The 21,557-nt window shown below is 44.6% G+C and overlaps 1 protein-coding gene across 3 annotated transcripts in view; it reads left to right on the top strand.

Annotated features, from left to right (window-relative positions):
* The window catches only part of PHACTR1 (phosphatase and actin regulator 1), a 545,598-nt gene that overhangs the window by 502,709 nt on the left and 21,332 nt on the right, over nt 1-21,557 (top strand). For all 3 annotated transcript variants that reach the window (XM_028479167.2, XM_028479168.2, XM_028479166.2), the window contains 2 exons: nt 11,911-12,161; nt 13,937-14,093. In XM_028479167.2, the coding sequence (XP_028334968.1) occupies nt 11,911-12,161; nt 13,937-14,093 (408 nt within the window). The remainder of the gene's footprint in view (nt 1-11,910; nt 12,162-13,936; nt 14,094-21,557) is intronic.

Raw genomic sequence — 21,557 nt, 5'->3', positions numbered from 1 at the left:
ACCATCTTGAACTCTTGGCAACACTTACTGAGTACTGCTTACATTAGCTTGAGGTTTAAATTACTACCTGTCAAGATTATTGAAAAAGGAACAATTTCAGCATTGGACAGAAGAAATTGAAATCAGTAGCCCAGCAACCCCCTTCAATCTTTATTCATTCTGTTATTCCATAATTATCTTTAGACTTTTCAAAGACGACAGTTCATTTATAATCTTAGTACAAAAACATTTTGGGGTGACAGTTACTGTATGTGGCCTCCAGGGTCGCAGGAAAGTCTAAAGAATGATTCTCGGTCCTGAACTAGGTGGTCCCCGGGGTGTCTTCTAGCTTTAACAGTCTGACATAATTACCGCAATGGTTTATGTCAGTGTTTCCACCTGCAAATCAGTGTTCAAGGTGATGAGCAGCTGTGCCTTGGTACCCGAGCAAAAATGAACCTCTGAATACCTAAATGTTATTTGCTTGTGAAATGGCATTTATTTGAGGAAGTTCGGTATTTTGTTCATCGTATAGCAAATGGCATGCATTTTCAAATGAAATGTGTTTCCAGGGAAAGATTCTCTTTCTTATACTGATGACCATCTCTTCCAAATCTCCTCCAATTCTGGTGAGACATTTGTCCCTGACCCTTTGAGGCCAGAGTTATCAATGTCTTACTTTAGGTCAGTACTTTGATTTTACAGCATGTATTTATCGTCTGTAAGTGGCTGCATATAGATGTTGTTGTGCAATTTTAACTGCTGCTTTAGGAGGTAGAATGAGATTTCAGAGCAAGGTCATGTCACCCTGAGCAAGACACATCCTCCCCTGCAAGGCTGGTGAGCCGTCTGGTCAGAAGAAGGTTAAAATGAGGCTAGCTGAACCACTGACATCTTTCAAAGTCTTAAGAGGATAAAAAAGGAAATGTATTTTTATAAGAGAGAATCTGCCCCTGAATTCCTATGTGGACATCAGTAGAAACCCTGCCCTTGCTTAATGAATAAGTATAGATGCTTTGATCTTCTTGGAAAGCCTTGTCCAAAAAGATTTTGCAGACCACAAATATTTAAAAAGCTAGGGAATTCCCTGATGGTCCAGTGGTTAAGACTTGTTGCTTCCACTGCAGGGGGCCTGGGTTTGATCCCTAGTCAAGGAACTAAGGTCCTGCATGCCACGTGGCATGACCCAAAAAAAAGTTAAAAAGCGAAAGGAAGTGTTTCGCAATGTGGTATCGCTGTTAACTTCTCGGTTTTGACAAATATACCATAGTCCTGAAAGATGTTGACATTAGGGGAAGCTGGCTTAAAGGTATATGGGAATTATCTGTGCTTTCTTTGCAAGTCTTCGGTAAACCTAAAATTATTACAAAATAAAAAATTATTACAAAACAACCCCCCCAAAAAAACAAAAAAGGAAAAAATAATAAAGGAAGTGTTTTAATAAACTAGTGGATAATATCCATAATGAATGCTTTCTGATAAATTGCTGGTGTTTAAGTACATCCTTTGCTAAAACAGCAACTACCAACATTGACGTTTACAAAGCATTATCCTCTGATCTTGTAAGCAGCTGTGAGGCAGGTAGAAAGGTTTCTCCATTTACCTGATGAAGAACCAAAAGAGCAAGATGCTCAACTAGTGAGTGGCCCAGCTGGGACCCAAACATGGTCCTCACTCCACATCATGCCCTCCTGGCACCACATCCAGCCAAGCATGACCTAGGACACTGACTGATGTCTAGGGACAGGGTCATGTGGAAAAGCCGCCACTGTTTGGTTCCTCCATCAGAAATGGAGATTGCTGTTGGTGAGATGCTGGGTGTCTTATGATTTTATTCATCACATCCTGACCCCAGACACTATTTCAGAAATGTGGGTCATTGGTCCCTGGAAGGACAGACCAAGGGATGTGAATGAACTAATTTACATTCATTACCATGGCTGGAAGAAAAGAAGCTCAAAACACTTCCTCCACTCAGGGAAGCTCAGTCCCCTGGTCTATATATAGAACAGCATCATTTCCTGCTGACTGAAGTCCAACAAAAAAAACAAAGGCTCCAATGTTGAGTTTCTTATCTCAGAAGGCTGTGATAAAACGTACAATGTGTGCCTGCTTTCCTAAAATGAAGCTGATTAACTGTTTTCCTGGGTGTCAGAGGTTACTTCCGTCATTTTCCAGCCGCAGGCACTGCAATTTGTAGCATAATTTCTCACACGTTTTTGGGCTCCGAGAAGAAAACGTCTGACTGTTCCCTCTCCTTTCTGAAAACTCTCTTTATAACTCTGTGCAGTCAGAATGACAAAAGCTGTTCCTGTTTAATTTCATTTTCAGCATCATATTGGAGGGTAATAAATTTTCTCTGTTCTTTCAAGAGATTATTGTCTTTTTTTTTTTTTTTTTAACAATAGTTGCAGTTGAAATCATATGCGGGAAAGCAATATCCCTTTATGACACGTTTTTCTTTAAAAATGGTGGTGAAATGGTTCCCATGTATTTTCAAGGAAGATGAAGGATTTAAAATAGGAATTTTTAATTTCAAACCTGCCCCTGATTTCCTAGGAGAGTATCAAAGGTGCTTGATAATGGCAGATCCCGTGCCCGGGGATGGGTCACAATGCTCCAATATGCATCTACCTATTATCATGTGATGGAGATACAGTGATGATTATAAAGCTCTCTTGAAAGGGAGCCAACTGTTTAATGACCCTGAGTTGTTGTAGATGTCTTGCGTTCATTTCTTGATGAATTATTAAAAATAAGCTGCCTCTCCCTCACCGGTAAGGAACAGGAAAGGTAAAACAGTCTCTTAATTTTCAAAGTCTAGGGATTTCTTAGAAACATGTGGCTGTTTAAATGATAGGAAAATGCAGTGAAGGGGGATGGGAACCTGAGGGGTGCCATTGTGTTCTCAATTTATGTCTCTCCTACTTGGTTTAGTAGAGTCAAAAAGGAGAGTTGAATTAAAAAAAAAAAAAAAAAAAGAGTTGAGTTTTCCAAAAAGGAGACTCATTAAACGTTATTCTTGATGGAGACAGGACCAAGGAGAGAGGTTACAGCTTTTCACTTCCCTGACATGTCATGGGGACATAGTGAAGGCAAAGAGAGTTTGAAATGAGTGCTTTTTACTGATTTAGGACTGGCATTTTACCCTCAAACTTTCTGAATCCTATTTTTGTGTGTCTCTTGTAAATAGCAGGCCTCCTGTTTTAGGTAAACTTCTGTTTGTTCTTCCTGGTTTATTCATTTTTTTTCATGAAGGAAGATAATTCAGGCACTTCCATCCTCTGGGGAGAAAGCAGGACAGAGCAAAGTTGACATCCTCCCAAACTTACCTTTCAGTGGAGGAGACAGACGATACACCAATGAATATATTATATGCTGTGTATATACATCTATACACTGAAGAAAATTTAAAGCAGGGGAATGGGCATCACCTATGATGGTGATACCTTTCTATCCTCGAGGAACTACGTCGTTGATGTGACCACAATAAACCCATTGCATCCCTTCTTCTTGTTGATGACACACTATTATGCAAGACTAGATTATCCAGCTTGGTGATTATTCTGCCCAACTCTCTCGTATCCTGTTCCCTCTGCAGCCTACTCGCCCCCAGCCACGGGCTACTCACACAAACACGGATGTACCACCCAAGTCAGGAGTTCAGATCTGTCTCAGTGTCCAATCATAGCCTCCAACCTTGGGGCTCTTCCAGCAAAATTCATAGCAAAAAAGGAGTTGAGTTCTGTGAACATCTGTTGTCCTTGCTTTTTGTTATACGATAACTATTATATTCCCATGTTTTTTTTAAAGTTTGTGGTGCCAATTGCATTTCATAGTCAGCATGTCCATATACAAGAAAGTAACGGCCTCGAGGGTTCTTTGGGAGAAGGCAGTGTGGTTAATTGAAAGGGCACAGGCCCTGGAGGGAGAAAACCCACGTCCACATCCCTGTGTGATCACAACTGAGTGATCACTTATTTCCTCAGAAATGTAACGTCCTCATCCATAAAATCCGGATAATAACAATACCCTTCCTAACTTTGCAACTTTTTGTGAAGATTAAATGAGATAATGAACATTTACAAAGTACTTCGATAGGACCCATAAAGGACCCTATGTGTTAACTATCGTGGCTGTTTTGAAAGATGGCCTGCTCCTTTGTCCTGATTTGTGGAGCCCCCTGGTGTATTTAATTACTAGAATGGAAATATTCCAACATGGTGCAACTGGCCAACATCTTGTGAATGTTATGGAACGCGCTCAGGTTTTTGCATGTTCATCCTTTCATTTCTCAGGAAAATTACATCATTTGGAGCGACCCAGATGGGAAACAGAATCTCATCTTCCCCCCCCCCCCGCCCCCGCCAGACAATAATTTAGGACCTTTGGTGTTAATTTAAATTTATCTTAGAATGTCATACAAGAAGAAACCTTCTAGATCTTATCTAGCCCAACTACCTCACCTTACAAAGCAGCCTAACTCTGGACAGTCTTAACTGAAGTGGCCTGAGAGCGTAGAGTTAGGAAATGTGCTGACGTTAAGCTGTCTCTGTTACGTTCTGTACTCACCCCGTCCTGGGATGGAAGGCACACGGGTACCCTGGCATTCTTCCTTGCACAGATCTCTGTGCCTTATCTCTTTGGATTATCTTCTTAGGAAGAACTCTAGATCACTATTTCCACAGCTTTAATTCTCCTTTCATAGGATATTTTCCCTACACAGCAAGACTATCTAAGGGTCAGGGATAATTATTTTAGTGAATTATAAGATGGTTAAGTATATTATGGCCTACTCTGATTCCTAGAGACTTCAAATATTTGATTGACTTTTCCATCAGTTCCCAAAACGTGCACAAAAACAGGGCTGAGATATGAAGAGAATTAATAATCAGGCTCTGTCTTTGAAAGGCTTACAGTCCACGGGGCAGGGGGTAAATGCTTAGATGTGTGATTGTAACATAAGGCGACAGATGCTGTAACAGAGGTGGGAATGGAAGCTGTGGAAGCACGGAGAAGGGACTGTTTTCCACTGAACAATCAGAAAAGGCTGCTCAAAAGAAATGGCATTGGAGCTCTCGTTGAGGGCGGGTGGGTTGCTCCAGTCAAACTCTGAGGGGCTATTTCTGAGGTGGGGGGATGGCAGGAAAGCTCACATCGTGCTTGGGAAGCGACAAGTGGCCTGGTGGCTGGAACACCGGCTGCGCGGTAAAGAATGGTAACAGATCAGACGGGGAGGAATTATGGGGCCAGATGGTGAGGTGCTGTCTAGTCCATTCCAAAGAGGGTGAGGTGTATCCAGTTGACAATGAGACCCTTCACAGGTTTTTTAATTGGAATTGTATGACCGGAACTGTTTGACAGCAGTAGAGAGAGGACTGGGTGGTGGTGAGGAGAGAAGGTTCTGGAAAAAGAGTAAGTTTTGAAGCCATTTCATGGCTCTGCTTCTGTCCAGATGACACCAGTACGAGCTCAAGCTCTACAGCCCCTGCTGCCCGAGTTCAGTGATGCCTGCACCCCTCTCGCTGTGACCGTGGCTGCGTGCCTCATTTTTCCTCTCTAAAGTGGAGGGTAACAGTAGTACCTGTCTAATAGGGTGGTGGTCGTTAGGCTTAAATGAATCCATCCCTGGCACTATGTGAGCCTTTAAAATGTTAGCTCTTTTCACCATTATGTGCGGTGATCCAGGAAGAGTTAGGGGGGCGCCGCCTGGGGGGTCAGGATGAGGGGCTCCACGTTTACCTGCGGTTTTAATTCCTGCTCACCACCTGGAAGAGGAGCGGTGACCACGCAACCCCCGTGCGATGAGATCCGTTCGAATTCCAAGCAAACTCAGTGCTTAATCTCCGAAGAGTTTTGACGTGAATGGTCTAGAATAGATCTGATTATGTGAGTCAGCTTTTCCTCGGGGACTTGGACAGGTACTCCGGAAGATGTGGTGACTCTTTCGGGCCCCCGGAGTGTCATTTTGTACATCACTAATCTGGGCCACATAATGAGAAAAGCTGCTTCCCTCGAATTGGTTTGGAGCTCTTGCATTAATGGGGTAGCTGCTCGGGGACCAGAGCAGCGGCACAGATAACATGCTCCGCGGAACTGTCACGGTGTCAGATCGTTGGTACCGCCCCCAGAGCACCAACCTGAGACACAGCAGGTCAGGAACTTAGGAGATGAGATCTGGGCAGTTCATCCTTCAGCAAATACTGCAAATTCCTGAGAGTTGATACCCAAGTTGCATGTGAAGAGACTCGGGTGGTAGGTACAACTCTGAAGATGCAGCAGGTGGCAAAGCTGTCGTGCGTACTCCAGGCCAGTGGTTCCCAAATGGGCAGTTTTGCCCCCCAGAGGACATTGGGCAATATCTGGTGATATTTTGGGTTGTCACCACTGGGAGATGCCACTAGCATCTAGTGAGTAGAGACCAGGTTTGCTGCTGAACATCCTACAATGCACAAGAAAAGGCCCCCCCCCCCCACAAAGAAGGGTCCAGTCCAAAATGTCAGCCATGCCGAGCCTGAGAGACTCTGGCCTAGGCCAACGTTTAACCAGAATGTGATATATACGTCATTGGTGGTACCCAAAGTGAGTTTAAGACGAGCTTTTTTAAAGTTTTAATGGACACGTACTTATTTTAACGTAAGTTGTAAACACATACTTAACATAAAACCGGTGATTACAAAGATATTCTTGCTTAAGATGAGGCTAAGTTAGTATTTGAGCTTTTTTAAGTGTTGACTTAAAAATACGAAGTAAATAATAGCGTGAGTGGACATCAAATGTGGCTCACACAGAAAAGCTAAGGAGTGTGGGATGATGCAGATTAGAAGCCATTGGTTTGGACGAGGCGTCAGAAGACTTCTGTAAAAAAACTGGGTAGTGAATATTTGAGGCTCTGCTGCAACTTCTCAACAGTGCCATTTTGGTACAAAAGTCACCGTGACAATAGGTAAACAGCTGAGTTCTTTTCCCATCCTGACTTTTCTAAACCCAGTGTCTAGGATGCATCCTTTAAACTCAGTGCCCCAGGTATGGCCTGACGGTGGCGGGAGAGGACACTATAACTTACCCTGGTTATAGTAAGATTTAAAATATTTATAAAGTCATGATACCCGTTTTGTACACATGTTGTGGACAGAGTGTGGTGTGTTCTCCACCTTGCATGTGTACAGTTCCTGGGGTTTGTGTTTAACCAAAGTACACAATCTTACGAGTATCACAATTCAATTTTTGGATACAGCATATTGAAACAGAGTGGGTTCAAATTCTAGCTCCTTCCTTTACTACCTACGCCCTCATGGGCCTATTAATTACCCTCTCACAGCCTCCATTTCCTGCTTAATAAAATGAGGATAATGACACCTCTCCTGCAGGATTGTTATAACAATGTAATGAGATGTGGAAGTCTCCAGAACAGTGGGTAACACATTCAGTAAATGTTTCCTTTTTTCCTTTTCTACCTGAGTTCTTCCACCTATTTGATTCTGTTATTAAGCCATTAATGAAAGTGCCAATCAAGTCAGGGGTACCTATAGCTCTGCAATACACTGAAAATACTCCCTGAAAATTAAAGAATGATCTCTTCATTAATACCCTTTGAGTATGACTTCTCAACCACTTAAAATGCACCTAGGTGTCAGTGATTCTAGCCCATCTTTCTTTCAGCAAAAACAATAAACAATAACTGTCCGCTTAGTGTCAGCCATGGTGTCAGGCACCTGCTACAGACATGAGGAAGATATGGTCCCTGCCCCTGGATGCACCTACTGCTTGGTTGGGGAGAGGAAACGGATGTTCCCAATTTTCACAATTGTGGAATCTCCTGAGAACCTAGGCAAAGGGTTGCCCAAGACAAGTATTGAAAGATAAATAGAAATTAACCAGGTGCAGGTGAGATCCCTTCACATCCCAGGCCAAGAGTGTGCAGTGCATCATTGCATGTGAACGAAGGGTGAGTTGTATGGGGACAGAGGTGCGGAAGGAGTTGCAAGTCTGGGTGAATCACACAGGTCAGTTTATGCAAGGCATTGCATGCCAGGCTGTGTCTGAATTACTGCTTCCAGGCTAACGGTTCTCCCTCTTCTCTAGCAGTGACACCTTTTATTTAGAGCAGGTCTTCTAAGTGACAACTCCATTCTAGAAAACCAGCGTTACTAAGACTGTTGGACTGGTGTCCCCCTTCCTGCCCATTAGCACCAGCGGTGGAGGCCAGATGTAAGACGCGGCTACATTTCAGTTGACTTAGTTCTTTGCTGTGAATAATACAGCTCGTGATGTGGATTTTTTTGAATTTTCCATGTGTATCACTCTTGAAGCACGGGTTTTGTAGCCGAGGCAGACATTCAGGCCTCTAACAGATGAGATGGCTACATCTGAGTTTCTGAAGGTTGCTTTGACGACAGTCTGGAGGATAGACTGAAACGGAGAATGTTTGGAAACCACTTGAAGGGCCCTTTCTATAGATAACAAGTGAGGGGCTCCCTTGGGGCCGTGCCAGTGGGACACACGTGCCCCAGACCTACTAAAAAGATACCGTCTACCCAATTTCACCCGAGGAAACTGAGGCCCAGAAAAGTTAATAACCTGCCCAGTGTCGTGAGAGAGTCAGTGACGGAACTTGGCCTTGGATCTGTGTCTTGACTACTCATACTGAGGCCCCATCAGAACCTTTCTGGCCTCCTTCCCAGCTAACTCTTCTGTCCCCTTGTGTCTTTGCTTGCTATCCTATGGTCCTCCAGAGCGACCAGATGTGTGGAATCATCTGGTATTTGTCTTCCTCCTTCTCAGCATTTTTCCTGACACAGAGTTGGCATATATTTATCAATAGAATATTTGTTAAGACCCTTTTGGTGGATTCACCCAGCTTGCTGGAAAACACCTTCTTCGTCCTTATGGAAACTGGACATTCTGTCACACGCTAGACCGGCCGGATCGGCCAGGCGAGGTCTCCAGCTGTTGCTGTGATGCCCCAACCAGGCAGTCGCTGGTCACCGTGACTGGTCCCTATTTTCCAAGGCTGGCAGTCTTATATGTAGGACCTGCCCCAGGGGCTGAGGGCTCTGCCTTATAAGCCCCTTCTTCTCAGGGTTTCACACTTCCCGTAGATCATTTCTTTTTTCTTTTAATACATTTATTTATTTTTGGCTGCATTGGGTCTTCGTTGCTGCGTGCGGGCTTTCTCTAGGTGCGGCGAGCGGGGCTACTCTTCATTGCGGTGCGCGGGCTTCTCATTGCAGTGGCTTCTCTTGTTGCGGAGCACAGGCTCTAGGCATGTGGGCTTCAGTAGTTGTGGTGCACGGGCTGTAGAGCGCAGGCTCAGTAGTTGTGGCACACGGGCTTCGTTGCTGCGTGGCATGTGGGATCCTCCCGGACCAGGGCTTGAACCGTGGCTCCTGCATTGGCAGGCGGATTCTTAATCACTGCACCACCAAGGGAAGCCCCTCCCGGTAGATCTTTGAGAGAGGAGAAATCGCAGTCTCCTCTTTATCATAGACTACTTGGGAAGCTGAGTTTCTTTTCTTTCTTTGCATAGTATTTCTCCTTTCTCTGTCCTCTTGAGGCAGTTTGGAGCTGTTCACCTTAAGGAACTCTTATGCTCTCTAGTTTCCAACTTTTATTTCCTCAAAAGATTTTTCCCACCAGACATGAATAGCTATTGGCTTCTTTTCATTCTTGCTCTTGTCGTATCCCCAGCTCTCTGCCTTCACTGGAGCCAATAATTAAACTAGAAATGGGGAGGAGGGGCGAAAGCAGGAATGGGGCAAAACAGGAGCCACGGAATTACAGTTTTGCTTCTTCCACCCCAACTTCCCTTAATACCCAGTGTAGAAATCCGAGCACGGTCGGAGCACGGTGTCATCGTCCGATGGAAGGGCCGCCTCGTGAGGTGGGCCACTGACGCCTTGGTGTGGTCGGTCACCTTGCAGTCAGCTATTGGATTTGTCATATGCGAGACCATCCATTCCGTACCCCACCTTCTTGTTCTCACTGCCATTCATATTAGGTGGGAAATGGGCCCCCTAACCTGCTCATGTCTAATTAAGATGCTGCATTTTTATAAATATGTGATTGAATCTTCTTCAGTGGTTGACGTTTTTTAAGCTGGTTTAGTTCATTTCCTTGAACATCACAGCTCATGATGTGTTAACTAGATTTGCCATTTGTGTCACTAAAGAGTTACAAGAAAAATACAAATAGAAAAACAGCCCCTTGGAAACAGTGGAAGGAAGAAAGTGAATTGAATTTAAATTAGACATAGCAATCATTTAAAGTGTAGTGAGGGACTTCCCTGGTGGCGCAGTGGTTACGAATCTGCCTGCCAGTGCTGGGGACGTGGGTTCCAGCCCTCGTCTGGGAAGATCCCACATGCCGCAGAGCAACTAAGCCCGTGCACCACAGCTACTGAGCCAGCGCTCTAGAGCCCGTGCGCCACAACTACTGAGGCCGTGTGCCACAACTACTGAGCCCACACGCCTAGAGCCCGTGCACCGCAACAAGAGAAGCCACCGCAGTGAGAAGCCCGCGCACCGCCACGAAGAGTAGCCCCCGCTCGCCGCAACTAGAGAAAGCCCGCGCGCAGCAACGAAGACCCAGCGCAGCCAAAAATAAATAAATAATTTTTTAAAAAGAAATAAAAAGCTGAGATTTAGACATTAGACACAGTTTTTTAAATTTTTAAAAAAATAAAGTGTAAGGAAAGTTTTAAAGGAGACCTAGCATGCATTCATATGTCCTTAAGAGTTTTCTTTTGGATAAGATGTTCTAACGTAAAATTATTGCTAGATAGCATAGCCTCACACTCCGTTTCTTAACACGTCAAACACTGTCGGATGGGAAAATGCATTCAGTTTCCTATGTTTAGAAATTCCTTAAATGAGGGACATAAATTCCACTTCAAGTTGATCTGAAAAAGAATGATAAAATTTAACTATGTGTTTCTGGCTCCATTATTCTTGCTGGACTTCATTCAGAGCCGGTCATAAAAAGGATTCTAAATTGCTGTAGGAACCTTGTTTACACTCTAAGAAGAAAATAACTAATTTTCTTTATTTTTGATAATATACATTTCCTGATTTTCTTACAATGAACCTCCTGTGGCTTTTATTAAGAAGCAAATCATTTTTAATTAAAAAATATTTTTTATCTGAGTTGGCTCAACTAAAGGGGTAAAACCAAAAATATGATCATCATTGTTGCTGGGAACATTGACCTGCTGAAAAACCAGACTGGCGTTACCCGTGTCTGTTGAGGGTCTGACATGGTCCTTGGGAGAGAGCTTGGTCTGAGTTGCCCTTGCCCATGTCCACCCTGATGTCACGCGTGGGTCTCCAGCCTGATGGTTCCACTTCTTCTGTTTCTCTGCATCTCCATCCATGACATTTCAATCAGCCCCTACCCGTCATGCCGTACAGCTTTGAAAGCTGGAACTTCATGTATTGTCTCTTTCTTTCCTGGGTCTCTCACTTCACCATCAAATGAACCCTTTTACTCCTTTAAGACATGTGGGTTGCAAATGAACCTTCCTTTGACCATTGGGGTTGCTGCTCTTAACCAGAAATAAAAAGAGTTAAATTTATTTTTTAAATTTTTTATTTTCTAAATTGCGGTAAATACACAGGACATGAAATTCACCATCTTCCCCATTCTAAAGTATACAGTTCAGTGGCATATTCATGTACATTCACATTATTGTGCTACTGTCACCACCATCCATCCGCAGGGCAGTAGAATTCTCATTTCCTATTCTGTGCTGCTACCACCATCAGGTAACTCAGCTGCCCCAAAACAGCTGGTAGGTGAGAAATGAGACTTGAATTACCCAGTAGACCTTGTGTCTCTTAGGACGGGACAGCTAAGTTTTTAAAAGGTTCTGAGGCATTTAATATGACACGTTAGCCAGAATAAATGTGCTCTTTTCTCCTTCTCTTTAAACAGCTCTGAACAGCGGGTGCCCTGTTCTACTTCTTACCACAGCTCTGGTTTGCACTCGGGTGACAGTGTCACAAAAGCAGGACCTCTGGGCCTTCCGGAAATAAGACAAGTGCCCACTGTTGTGATTGAATGTGATGACAATAAAGAAAATGTGCCTCATGAATCAGACTACGAAGACTCTTCTTGCCTGTACACAAGAGAGGAGGAGGAGGAGGAGGAGGAGGAGGAAGATGACGACAGCTCCTTGTATACCAGTGGGTGCATCCAAACTCTTCGCTGAGGGTGGGAGGGGCTTGGCTGGTGGGAAGAGCTGCCCACCTCTGTGGGTTCTAATCTGAGGTCCGAGGTTACTGTTTCTTCATTAGTGAGATGAAAGGGTAACTGTCCTCTGAACAGCCTCAGAGCTCTAAAAATTACAACATCGTGCTACCATCTCTTGCCTCTTTAGATGTCTCTTTTTTTACTTTGATTGTTTCCCTTGGGATGCAACACCCCATCAATTAAAAAAAAAAAAGCGAGGAGGGGAGGCACCTTAAAATTCAATTCCAGTCTACAAAATATATAAAAACACTAACCATTGTATATGGAACAAATTCATTTTTAAGCATACCTCAACCACTGAATTTAAATTTCAGTGATCAGCTTTTTAATGCGTGGACTTATATAATAGCAGCCTTTTACCGACTGTGTGCCTGACAATATGCTAAGGTTTTATTCTCATCTACATTTACAACACTCAGGGGCATAAACTACTGCCCCCATTTTACAGGTAAGGGGAGAAAATGGAGAGGTAAGGGACTTGCCCAGAGACTCACATCTACTAAGTGGCAGTGCTGAGAGTTGAAGCTGCCTGTGTCTCAGTCCAAAACCCACGTTCTAAAAGCAGTGGCGAAAGTAGGAAGATAAGTGCTTACTATATAAGATCCAAAGGAATCCCCCAAACTTGCTACTTCCCAGTCTCCTCCTCTTGCTTCACACTCACCAGGCTTCAGATAGCTCGCTAAACTTGAGTGATGGAAATAGTCCTGGTGTTGAGGAGAGAACCCTGGACGGGCAGCCAAAGGCCCACCTTGTCCATGAGGGAAGGAGCAGTTGCCCAGCCTCTCTGCTCACCGTTTCCTGCCCGGAGGATGGAACGCTTTATACCAGGGTTTCTCAACCTTGGCACAAGTGACATCTTGGGCCAGATAATTCTTTGTCATGGTGGCTGCCCTGTGCATTATGGGATGTTTGGTAGCCTCCCTGGCCTCTACCCACTGGGTGCCGGTAGCACCCTCCCCAGCAAACTCCAGTTTGACAAAACCAACAATGTCTCTAGACTTTGCCAAATGTCCCTGGTGGGGGCAGAAATCACTCCTGATTGAGAATCGTGGATTTATTCCAGATGTGAGGAAGCCCTACTCTTGGCGCTCAGAACCTCTTATGCTAAAAAGAAAAGCAGACCCAGAATATGGCCTGTTTCGATGAGCTTTGCTCCCTCCCCCCACACACGGACCCCACTTTGCCCAACTTTACTTGCCTCCGTCCCTCCAGCCCCCCTGTAGCTGATCTCTTTCGTCTCCTGTGGTTCCTCTGCCTATCCGTCACCTCTGAGCGTCCACACACGCAGATGCCCCCCGGCCTGCTGCCTGTTGGCCTCTCTTATCCTGCACGTGCCGGCCGCTCCTCCTCCGTCCCTCCTCCGCCCTTTGCATTCTATTTTGCACTCCGCGGTCTGTCCCGCCCTCCTTTTGTGATGTTGCCCACATGGGGGGGCGAGTTCCTGCGGAGCAGAGATCCACTCACAGGCTCTGCATGTGCCCCACACATGCCCGGCATACCGCGAGGTAGAAAGGACATGCTGATTGCAGGAACTGTATGACAGTCACATACTGTAACTTTCCTCCCTTGACCCAGGTCTTGACCGCGCTCAGGTGTTGGGCTCTTGTATCTGTCTCCCCGCCTCTCACCTTGTGGTCCACGGCTGTCCCTGGGGGGAGCCCGAGCAGGTTGGTGACAGCCTTATTACCTCATGTCTCCCTTCCTGCAGGCTCCCTGGCCATGAAGGTGTGCAGGAAGGACTCCTTAGCCATCAAACTCAGCAACAGGCCCTCCAAGCGAGAGCTGGAAGAGAAGAACATCCTTCCGAGGCAGACGGATGAAGAGCGGCTGGAGCTGAGGCAGCAGATCGGCACCAAGCTCACCAGGTAGGACAGCGCAGCCGCTGGCTGCATGGATTTCCGAGGAAGAATTCAGTCTCCATCCTCAAATCTGTCGTGAGTGTCTCTGAAGAGCTCCCTGCAGAGAAAGTCCACGGAAAAGATTCCATTTCTTCTGCAGGCTTGCTTTTATGGTCCCCTCTTTTTCACTCATCAAAATCTTAGAAATTTCACTTGACTAAAGGTTCAAGCTGAGAGGAGGATTTCCAGGGAGAATAACCAGCTGTAGAACAATGCCCATCATGCAGTAGAATTGAGGACCTATATACCTAGGCACTGTGGTTTGCTTAAGCACAAAGCAATCGAATAAATGGACTTTTCTGCTAGACTGTGCAACTAGAAGACATCAGTGGTGGGTAAAGGTGCCTCATTACTGAGCTGGGACTCTTCTTGAGTGATTGCCTCTATGAGTGGGTATTACAGACACAGGCAAAGCAGTATGTCCTAGTAATATGTTAAACACTTACGTGTGTATTTATAACCTAGTGCATCTTTATGTGGTGTTAGCTAACATCTGTGACACACTTATTAGCCAGGCATTCTTCTAAACGTTTTGTGTGTGTTCATTCATTTAATCTTTGAGCTTCCCTATGAAATGGACATGTCTGTGCCCATTGCACAGATGAGAACACCAGAGAGAACTTTAGTTACCTGCGTAATGTCAGACAGAGTGGCTGTGGAGAGCTCCCTCTTGACCATATATGATGCTGCCTCTGTAATAATAGTCACCAGGTGAGCCCTCGCTTTGGCCCAGGCACCATGCTCATTGTTTGGATGCAGTGGGTAGAGGTCTCCCAGGGTTTCCTCCTGACTTTCCCACTTACTGCCCCGTAACCTCGTGTAAGTCACTTATTCTCTTCCCCTGTGTTTTCTGCCTTTATAAGATGGGGAGTTGTAAGAATTAAACAATATAAGTAAAGCACTTAAGACAGACTCTCTAACTTCCTCTAGGGAGCCTGTCCCGTGGTGGAAGAGCCTGACTGTTAAATACTCTTCCTTCTGTTGAAGTGAAATCTCTGTCCATGCATCTCCCACCCATTGGTCATATTCTTTTCTTTCTGCAGCTACCTCACCCCTCTTAACACACATGCTTTCGGATACTTGGAGGCAACAATACTGGCTCCCCAAGTCTCCTTTCCTACACTGCCTATAGCCACATTCTCTCTCTGGGGTTCAGTGGGTTGGGTGGATATAGTTCTAGGCTGCTTCCTGAACCAACTTGTTCAATTTTACACCTGACACAAATAGGACTCTCCATTGGGGGACTAGAATGAAGAGGGGACCAGCCCCTCTTCCCAAAAGTCCATTTCCATTATCCTTTGACTAGGACAAAGGAGCATGGGTATCCTTTATTCTAGTTCTTTCCCTCACTTCCATTTTCCCAGCTTTGTGACAGTATAAGCAGAGCCCCAGGATTGTGGGGAAAATTGAAAACTTCTCTGCAGAGGGATGTGAGATGCCAACACATCTAGCTGCCCAAGGTGGCATCTTCTGTGGAGAGAGAGACAAAGGTGGGAGATATGGAAAGCAGATGTGTGCAGCTGGCCACTCTGCCTGTCCATCACAGAGCATCGCCCACCTGGAGGAAACTGACAAAGTGAAAAAGGCCATTGTCCCAGAACGCGCTCCTAAAAAGACACAGCCCAGCTTCTCATGCCTGAATCCATACCCGCATCCCACCACTGTGAGCACGTGGCTATGGCAGTGACACAGCCCAGAGGTGGGAAGAGACATAGGCCACCCATGCACTGCAAGAAGTTCTCTGCATTTGAAGATTTATCCTTGGAAATCATCCCTTTCCCAACCTATCCTCTTCTGACAGCACTTAAATACTGCTCGGGATTCATAAAATCCACTGAGCGTTCACCATAGTGATGTCTATTCCCAACCCTCGTTCACCCTGGTCAGTAGAAGAAGACACGCTGACCAGGGAGAGAAAGATGGAGGTAGAGAGGACAGCATTGGGCATATTCCAAGTGTTGAGCTCTGAGTCCATTTCTTCTTTGTTCACTCTTTCAACTAGGGAGTTTATTTCCTTCTGGTATAACCCTTGGCATCTCAGCCAGATTACAGGAACTGGGCCTAAAAGGAAGGACATCAGGAGTGTTGAGCTGGTCAACAGAGTTGTACAGAGTTCAGCAAATCTGGTGGGGAGGCCTCATCCACATCTCAAGGTCTTCTTTAGAAACGAATGTTAAGGGCTATTCTCTTTTGAATGAGAACCCAGCGTGGTGCTTCCAGCCGCTCATTTATCCTGAAGCCAGGGCAGAATGAAGGGGAAATCTGAAAACCAGAAGGTGACCATGGTAGAGAGACAACTAATCTGAGGCCCAGAGCCTTGGCTTCTAGCTCTGGTTCTGAGGGTTTCCTAAGCAGATGTTTGCTCACTCTGGGTCTACATTGCCGAATCTGAGGGGATTAGATCATCTGATCACTTCGTGCAAACTGTGAACTTCATTATCATCAGAAGTAACTAAAAGTATGTAGGAATCGGTTGTAGAGTTTGCATTTCCGAAGCTACAAGGCTGCGGCTTTCTTTGGCTATTTGAGGTAGTAAGATGTACTGGAAATCTCAAGCTCTTTGAAAAGCCTACGGCCAAGTCTGCGATCCTCATGGAGTGAGCAAGATAGAAAACATAATTTTAGTCTGACAGTTTTAATAGCATAAAAGAATAATGTAGCACTCCAAGAGTAATCCCAAATTGGGGGAAGGGAGCAGAAACATCAAGTAAAATGGTATCAAGTATTAAGGGAGAGTTTCTACCTAAGAATGCAAAAATATTGTTCTTCCAAAAATGTTTTCTCATGGATGCTGTTGGGCAGAGCCTCTCCTAAACCTCGGTCATCAAGTCATCTGGATGCTTTGATAGTAAATAACTGTTTCAACCAACCGCCATTTGAGAAGTGAGGGCTGCCCTTGAGACATGAACGTTGTCAGCTGGGTGTGCGTTTCTCTGCTCCTTATGTATACAGACTCAGGCCGGTTGCAGAGAACCAAGGTGTCAGCACGTCCATCCGCTGGGGTGTTCGAGGGATGAAATAGTAGAACTTCGACTTAAATTTATTTTATGTCATTCTTTTTAAATCGATGGTGTCTGTGTTATAATACACATATATATCAATGCAGTAGTAGCAATACTTGTATATAACTCATAAATAAAGAAATGGCATGTGTGGGGATACATGCTTAAAAAATTTAGTTGACGGAGTTCTCAAGAAGCTTCGAGCCCACAGGTCTGAGGGTCCCTTCTCAGGGCTGCGTGAGCAGGTCCTTTCCTCTCCAAGGACCTCTAGTCAGTGGAAATGTGGAGACCTCAGGGCCATCCCTCACCCCTCCAAAGCCCCCAAATGCAAGATGCTGCTGCTTTCTCTCTGAGTCTCTTCTCTGGGCCCTTCAACTTGAACCCTAGGAGGTGGTCAGCCTGTGTGATCTTGGCTATCCAATCCACTTTCAGCTCCCTTCATTTACCAAGCTTTTTACTCCCCTAAGATTAATATTCAACCCACATGACTCCATGTTATTTATTTGAAATACATCTTACTGCCCCCTCCTCCCCCCCACCAAAAAAAATCATTATTTAAAAAAATTAGACATGGAGCCATACTTCTCAGTGTTCATAGTGAGGGTGACCTCTTGATCAGCCAGGGGACAGCTGATATGGTCCTAAGCCACTTTCCAGCTTAGGGCATTGACTGGTTGAAGAAATAACCCCCCCAACTAAAGGATGGTGCTCAAGACCATTGGGAATGGGGTTTTGAGGGACTAAATAGAAGTCTGATGCCTAAAGGAGTTGTTCTTTTGCCTCTGAAACATCCTTTAGAAAGTGAATCATCCTGTAAGTTACTAAGACTACTTATTTTTTTATAAAGGAGCTAAGACCTTGAAACGTGATCTGTTCTTGGTTACTCAACAGCCAGTGTGCCTAAGCCTCCTCTTGGGAACAGCCAGCCTTTCAGACCCGGCTGTCCAGTCCTTTCCAACTGAGGTCCCCTCCCTCAGTCCCCTCCAATACCTTCTGTAAGGTTTGGATCAGACAGGGGGAGAGAAAGCCTGGGAAGGACAATAAAATGGGAGGTGCCTTGAAGTAATATGTAGGAGTATATAATCTAAATTAAGCTCAGGAATAAATAAGGATTCGGGCAATCTGCCTCCGTGACATACTTGTTCCCCTAAAATATCTCTTCACCCTTCAAACATCCGTGTCCCACTCAGGGGTGAACTGTCATCTTTTTTTTTTTTTTTTCTTTTTTTAAAATTTATTTCTATTATTTTATTTTTTATACAGCAGGTTGTCATCACCTTTTTTGCAATCATGGTTGACCACGATGTTTTCAGCATCCCCCTGAGCTGGAGCAGGCCTAGCCCCGTCTTAAAATGGGAAGCATCCCTACGGGGAAACTCTTTGGAAACCTTGCTGGGTTTTGGAAAGGATGGTTCTCCTTGTGATGTCCTTTTCCTAGACCAGACATAGCTGGCGATTCAGGCCACTCACCTGTGATCCTTGCCAACAATCAAAGGAGATGCTGACTTAATTTCAGCTACTGGGAGTATTCGTTTTCTAGGGCAACCATAACAAAGGACCACAAACTGAGTGGCTTACACAACAAAAATTTATGGTCTCACAGTTCTGGAGCCTGGAAGTCTGAAATCAAGGTGTCGGCAGCGTTGGTTCCTTCTAAGGGCCGTGAGGGAGAATCTGTTCCAGGCCCCTCCCCTGGCTTCTGGTGGTTCACTGACAGTCTTTGGCCTTCCTGGTCTTTGCCTTCATCTTCTCCCAGCGTGTGTGTCTCTGTGTCCAAATTTCCCCTTTTTATAAGGAAACCAGTCATCTTAGATTAAGGTCCAAGCCTCATCCCCTTGTTTTAACTTGATGACCTCTGTAGAGATCCTATCTCCAAATAAGGTCACACTCTGAGATGCTGGGGGTTAGGACTTCGACATTTGTATTTGGGGGAGATACAGTTTAACCCATACCATTTGGGGAAGCATAAAGTGGGTCTACCTAGAAAAGGAGCCACAAACTCAAATGCACACCTGGGGCCAGGCAGGTATTGAACATAAGGGAAGCGGGCAGTTCTAAGATTGTTACCAGGGAGTGCTGGGAACTGGGGTGAGATGGAACGTCCATCCTTTATCAAAAGGAGTCACCACTCTTCAGCTTCAGTCCCCTGTTGTTTTGGAGAAATGAAAGACCAGTTTGTCAGACCTTATTAAAAAACAAATTTTGGATTTTTTTAAAAATGAAAATTCCAAATTTTTTAAACATTGGCTAGACCAAGCAGAATATAATTATGGATTAAGTTTAGCCCCAGGATCATGTCTCAGCCTGTGCCCCCTGGATATAATCTCTGACCTGGAAACCGTAGGTTTTCCTATCTACAGTATAGTCCTAAATTCTGTGGGCATGCACTGTACACTTTGATGACATGAGATAGAACTCTTCCGTGTGTGATAAATGGCAATGTGAGCATGTGCATGTGTCTCTCTGTAGCAGTTGGGAATTAACATCTTCTAGGATCCAAGTTAATCTGAATGTGGTTATGTGGATTAATCACTAAAGCAATATACTCTACTCCTAAAAAGAACTTTTGACCCAGCTTTCAGGAATTTAGTCAATTGGTTTTCAGAGTGTTTGTGACTATGGAAAAACACATTAGGTTGAATGAAGAAATTGGTTGAAATAGCTGTCACTGCTTTCTTTTCCTTAATGCGTGTTGAGTCTGGGAATCGGAAGGATTTAAGGTTAAAACACTGGTAATTGTTGATAGTTTGAATCTATACATACAGCATGAGATCCACACCAAGCATCAAACGGCCGATCAGATGTAGGACCCGCCTTTGAAAATTACCAGAATTCTCCCTCTTCTTTCCTCCTTGGTATTTACGATTGCCACCTCTTAAATATCTGTTGTCTTTGCAGTGGCAGGGGGTTGGGGAATGAGATAGGGGAGGTGGAAAAATGATGACCTGATCATCCCCATGAAACCTAATGTGTTATTCTCTCTTATTCAGAATTTAATATGCTAGAAAGAAAGAGTATTCTAAATTTGTGTTTTATGCTCCTAAGTAGTTCACACTATAGGCAGATTATAAAATAATCTGTACAGAGGATTATGTGCTGCTTTAAATCATAATACAATGTTCAAGGGAGGAACTTGAAATCCATTTTTCATGCTTATAGCACAGGCAATAAAATGCAGTAATCCTGACTTCTGACTGTAGCTTGCATACTGTTGATGGTTTGGGAAAATCAGTGTTATGAGTCTCGATACACCGAAGCCCAGTTCCAAGGTGGCAAATGGTATCTCCCCCCAAATCTAAGGGCTGATGGCTAAGTGTGAGCTGGTACCTTCCCAGGCTAGGTAATTTCTTCTGCTGCACAAGTACTTTCTAAATAAAGGAATAACAATCAAAGGCTCTATGAATTCAATTCAACTTTGGCTGACTGAGGGTGCCCTGGACGTGTGTCCCTGTGAATCACTTGAAAGAAAGAAGGGAGGAAAATAGACTCGAGTGAAGTTTTGAAGGAGCTTCCTTGTCCACCAGGCTTTTGCAGCCTTGAAGCAGCATCTGCACCCTCCTCATCACACCTTTGACTGTGATGAAGGATGGAGTGGAGAGAGGACCAGAGAGGAGAGAGGAGTGACAAGAGGGCACTTGTGTCCACTCATCTTCACATCTGCAAAGCCTGGGTGGGAATGGCTCAGGTCGGTGGGCTTTTTCTGTGCATTCTGAACCCTCCCATAAACAAAACTGAAATTAAGTACCAGTCACCAAGCTGAACTGAGTGATCAGAACAAGCTAAATCAGGGTGAAATATGACGAGAATGGAGTTATTGAATCCTGCAGCATTTGCATAAAAAACATGTGGAATCTTCAAGCAGCTCAGTTGCTTTCAGATCATTTGACATCTCCCGTTAGCTCACTGGGCAAAATAGAAAATCCTCTCTTCAAAGCCCTCCAGAAAGGCTGACATCTTCTGAAAGGTGCTGAGTTGAGTCGAGGCTACAGCGTGACCTGACTGATAGAAAGTTAAGGGCAACTACACATCTGTTTCTGTTTGTCTGTTTTTGCTGATTGCCATTCTTTTAATTTTTTTTGAATTTAATTAATTTATTTTTTATACAGCAGGTTCTTATTAGTTATCTGTTTTCTACATATTAGTGTATCCATGTCAATCCCAGTCTCCCAGTGCATCCCACCACCGCCCCCCCACCCCCTCACCCCCCACTTTCCCCCCTCGGTGTCCATACGTTTGTTCTCTACATCTGTGTCTCTATTTCTGCCCTGCAGACTGGTTCATCTGTACCATTTTTCTAGATTCCACATATATGCATTAATATACGATATTTGTTTTTCTCTTTCTGACTTACTTCACTCTGTATGACAGTCTCTAGGTCCATCCACTTCTCTACAAATGACCCAATTTCATTCCTTTTTATGGCTGAGTA

Source organism: Physeter macrocephalus, chromosome 18, assembly GCF_002837175.3.
Source record: "Physeter macrocephalus isolate SW-GA chromosome 18, ASM283717v5, whole genome shotgun sequence".
Taxonomy (NCBI): domain Eukaryota; kingdom Metazoa; phylum Chordata; class Mammalia; order Artiodactyla; family Physeteridae; genus Physeter; species Physeter macrocephalus.
The sequence above is the reverse complement of the archived record's forward strand: the minus strand, read 5'-3'. Positions and strand labels throughout refer to the sequence as shown.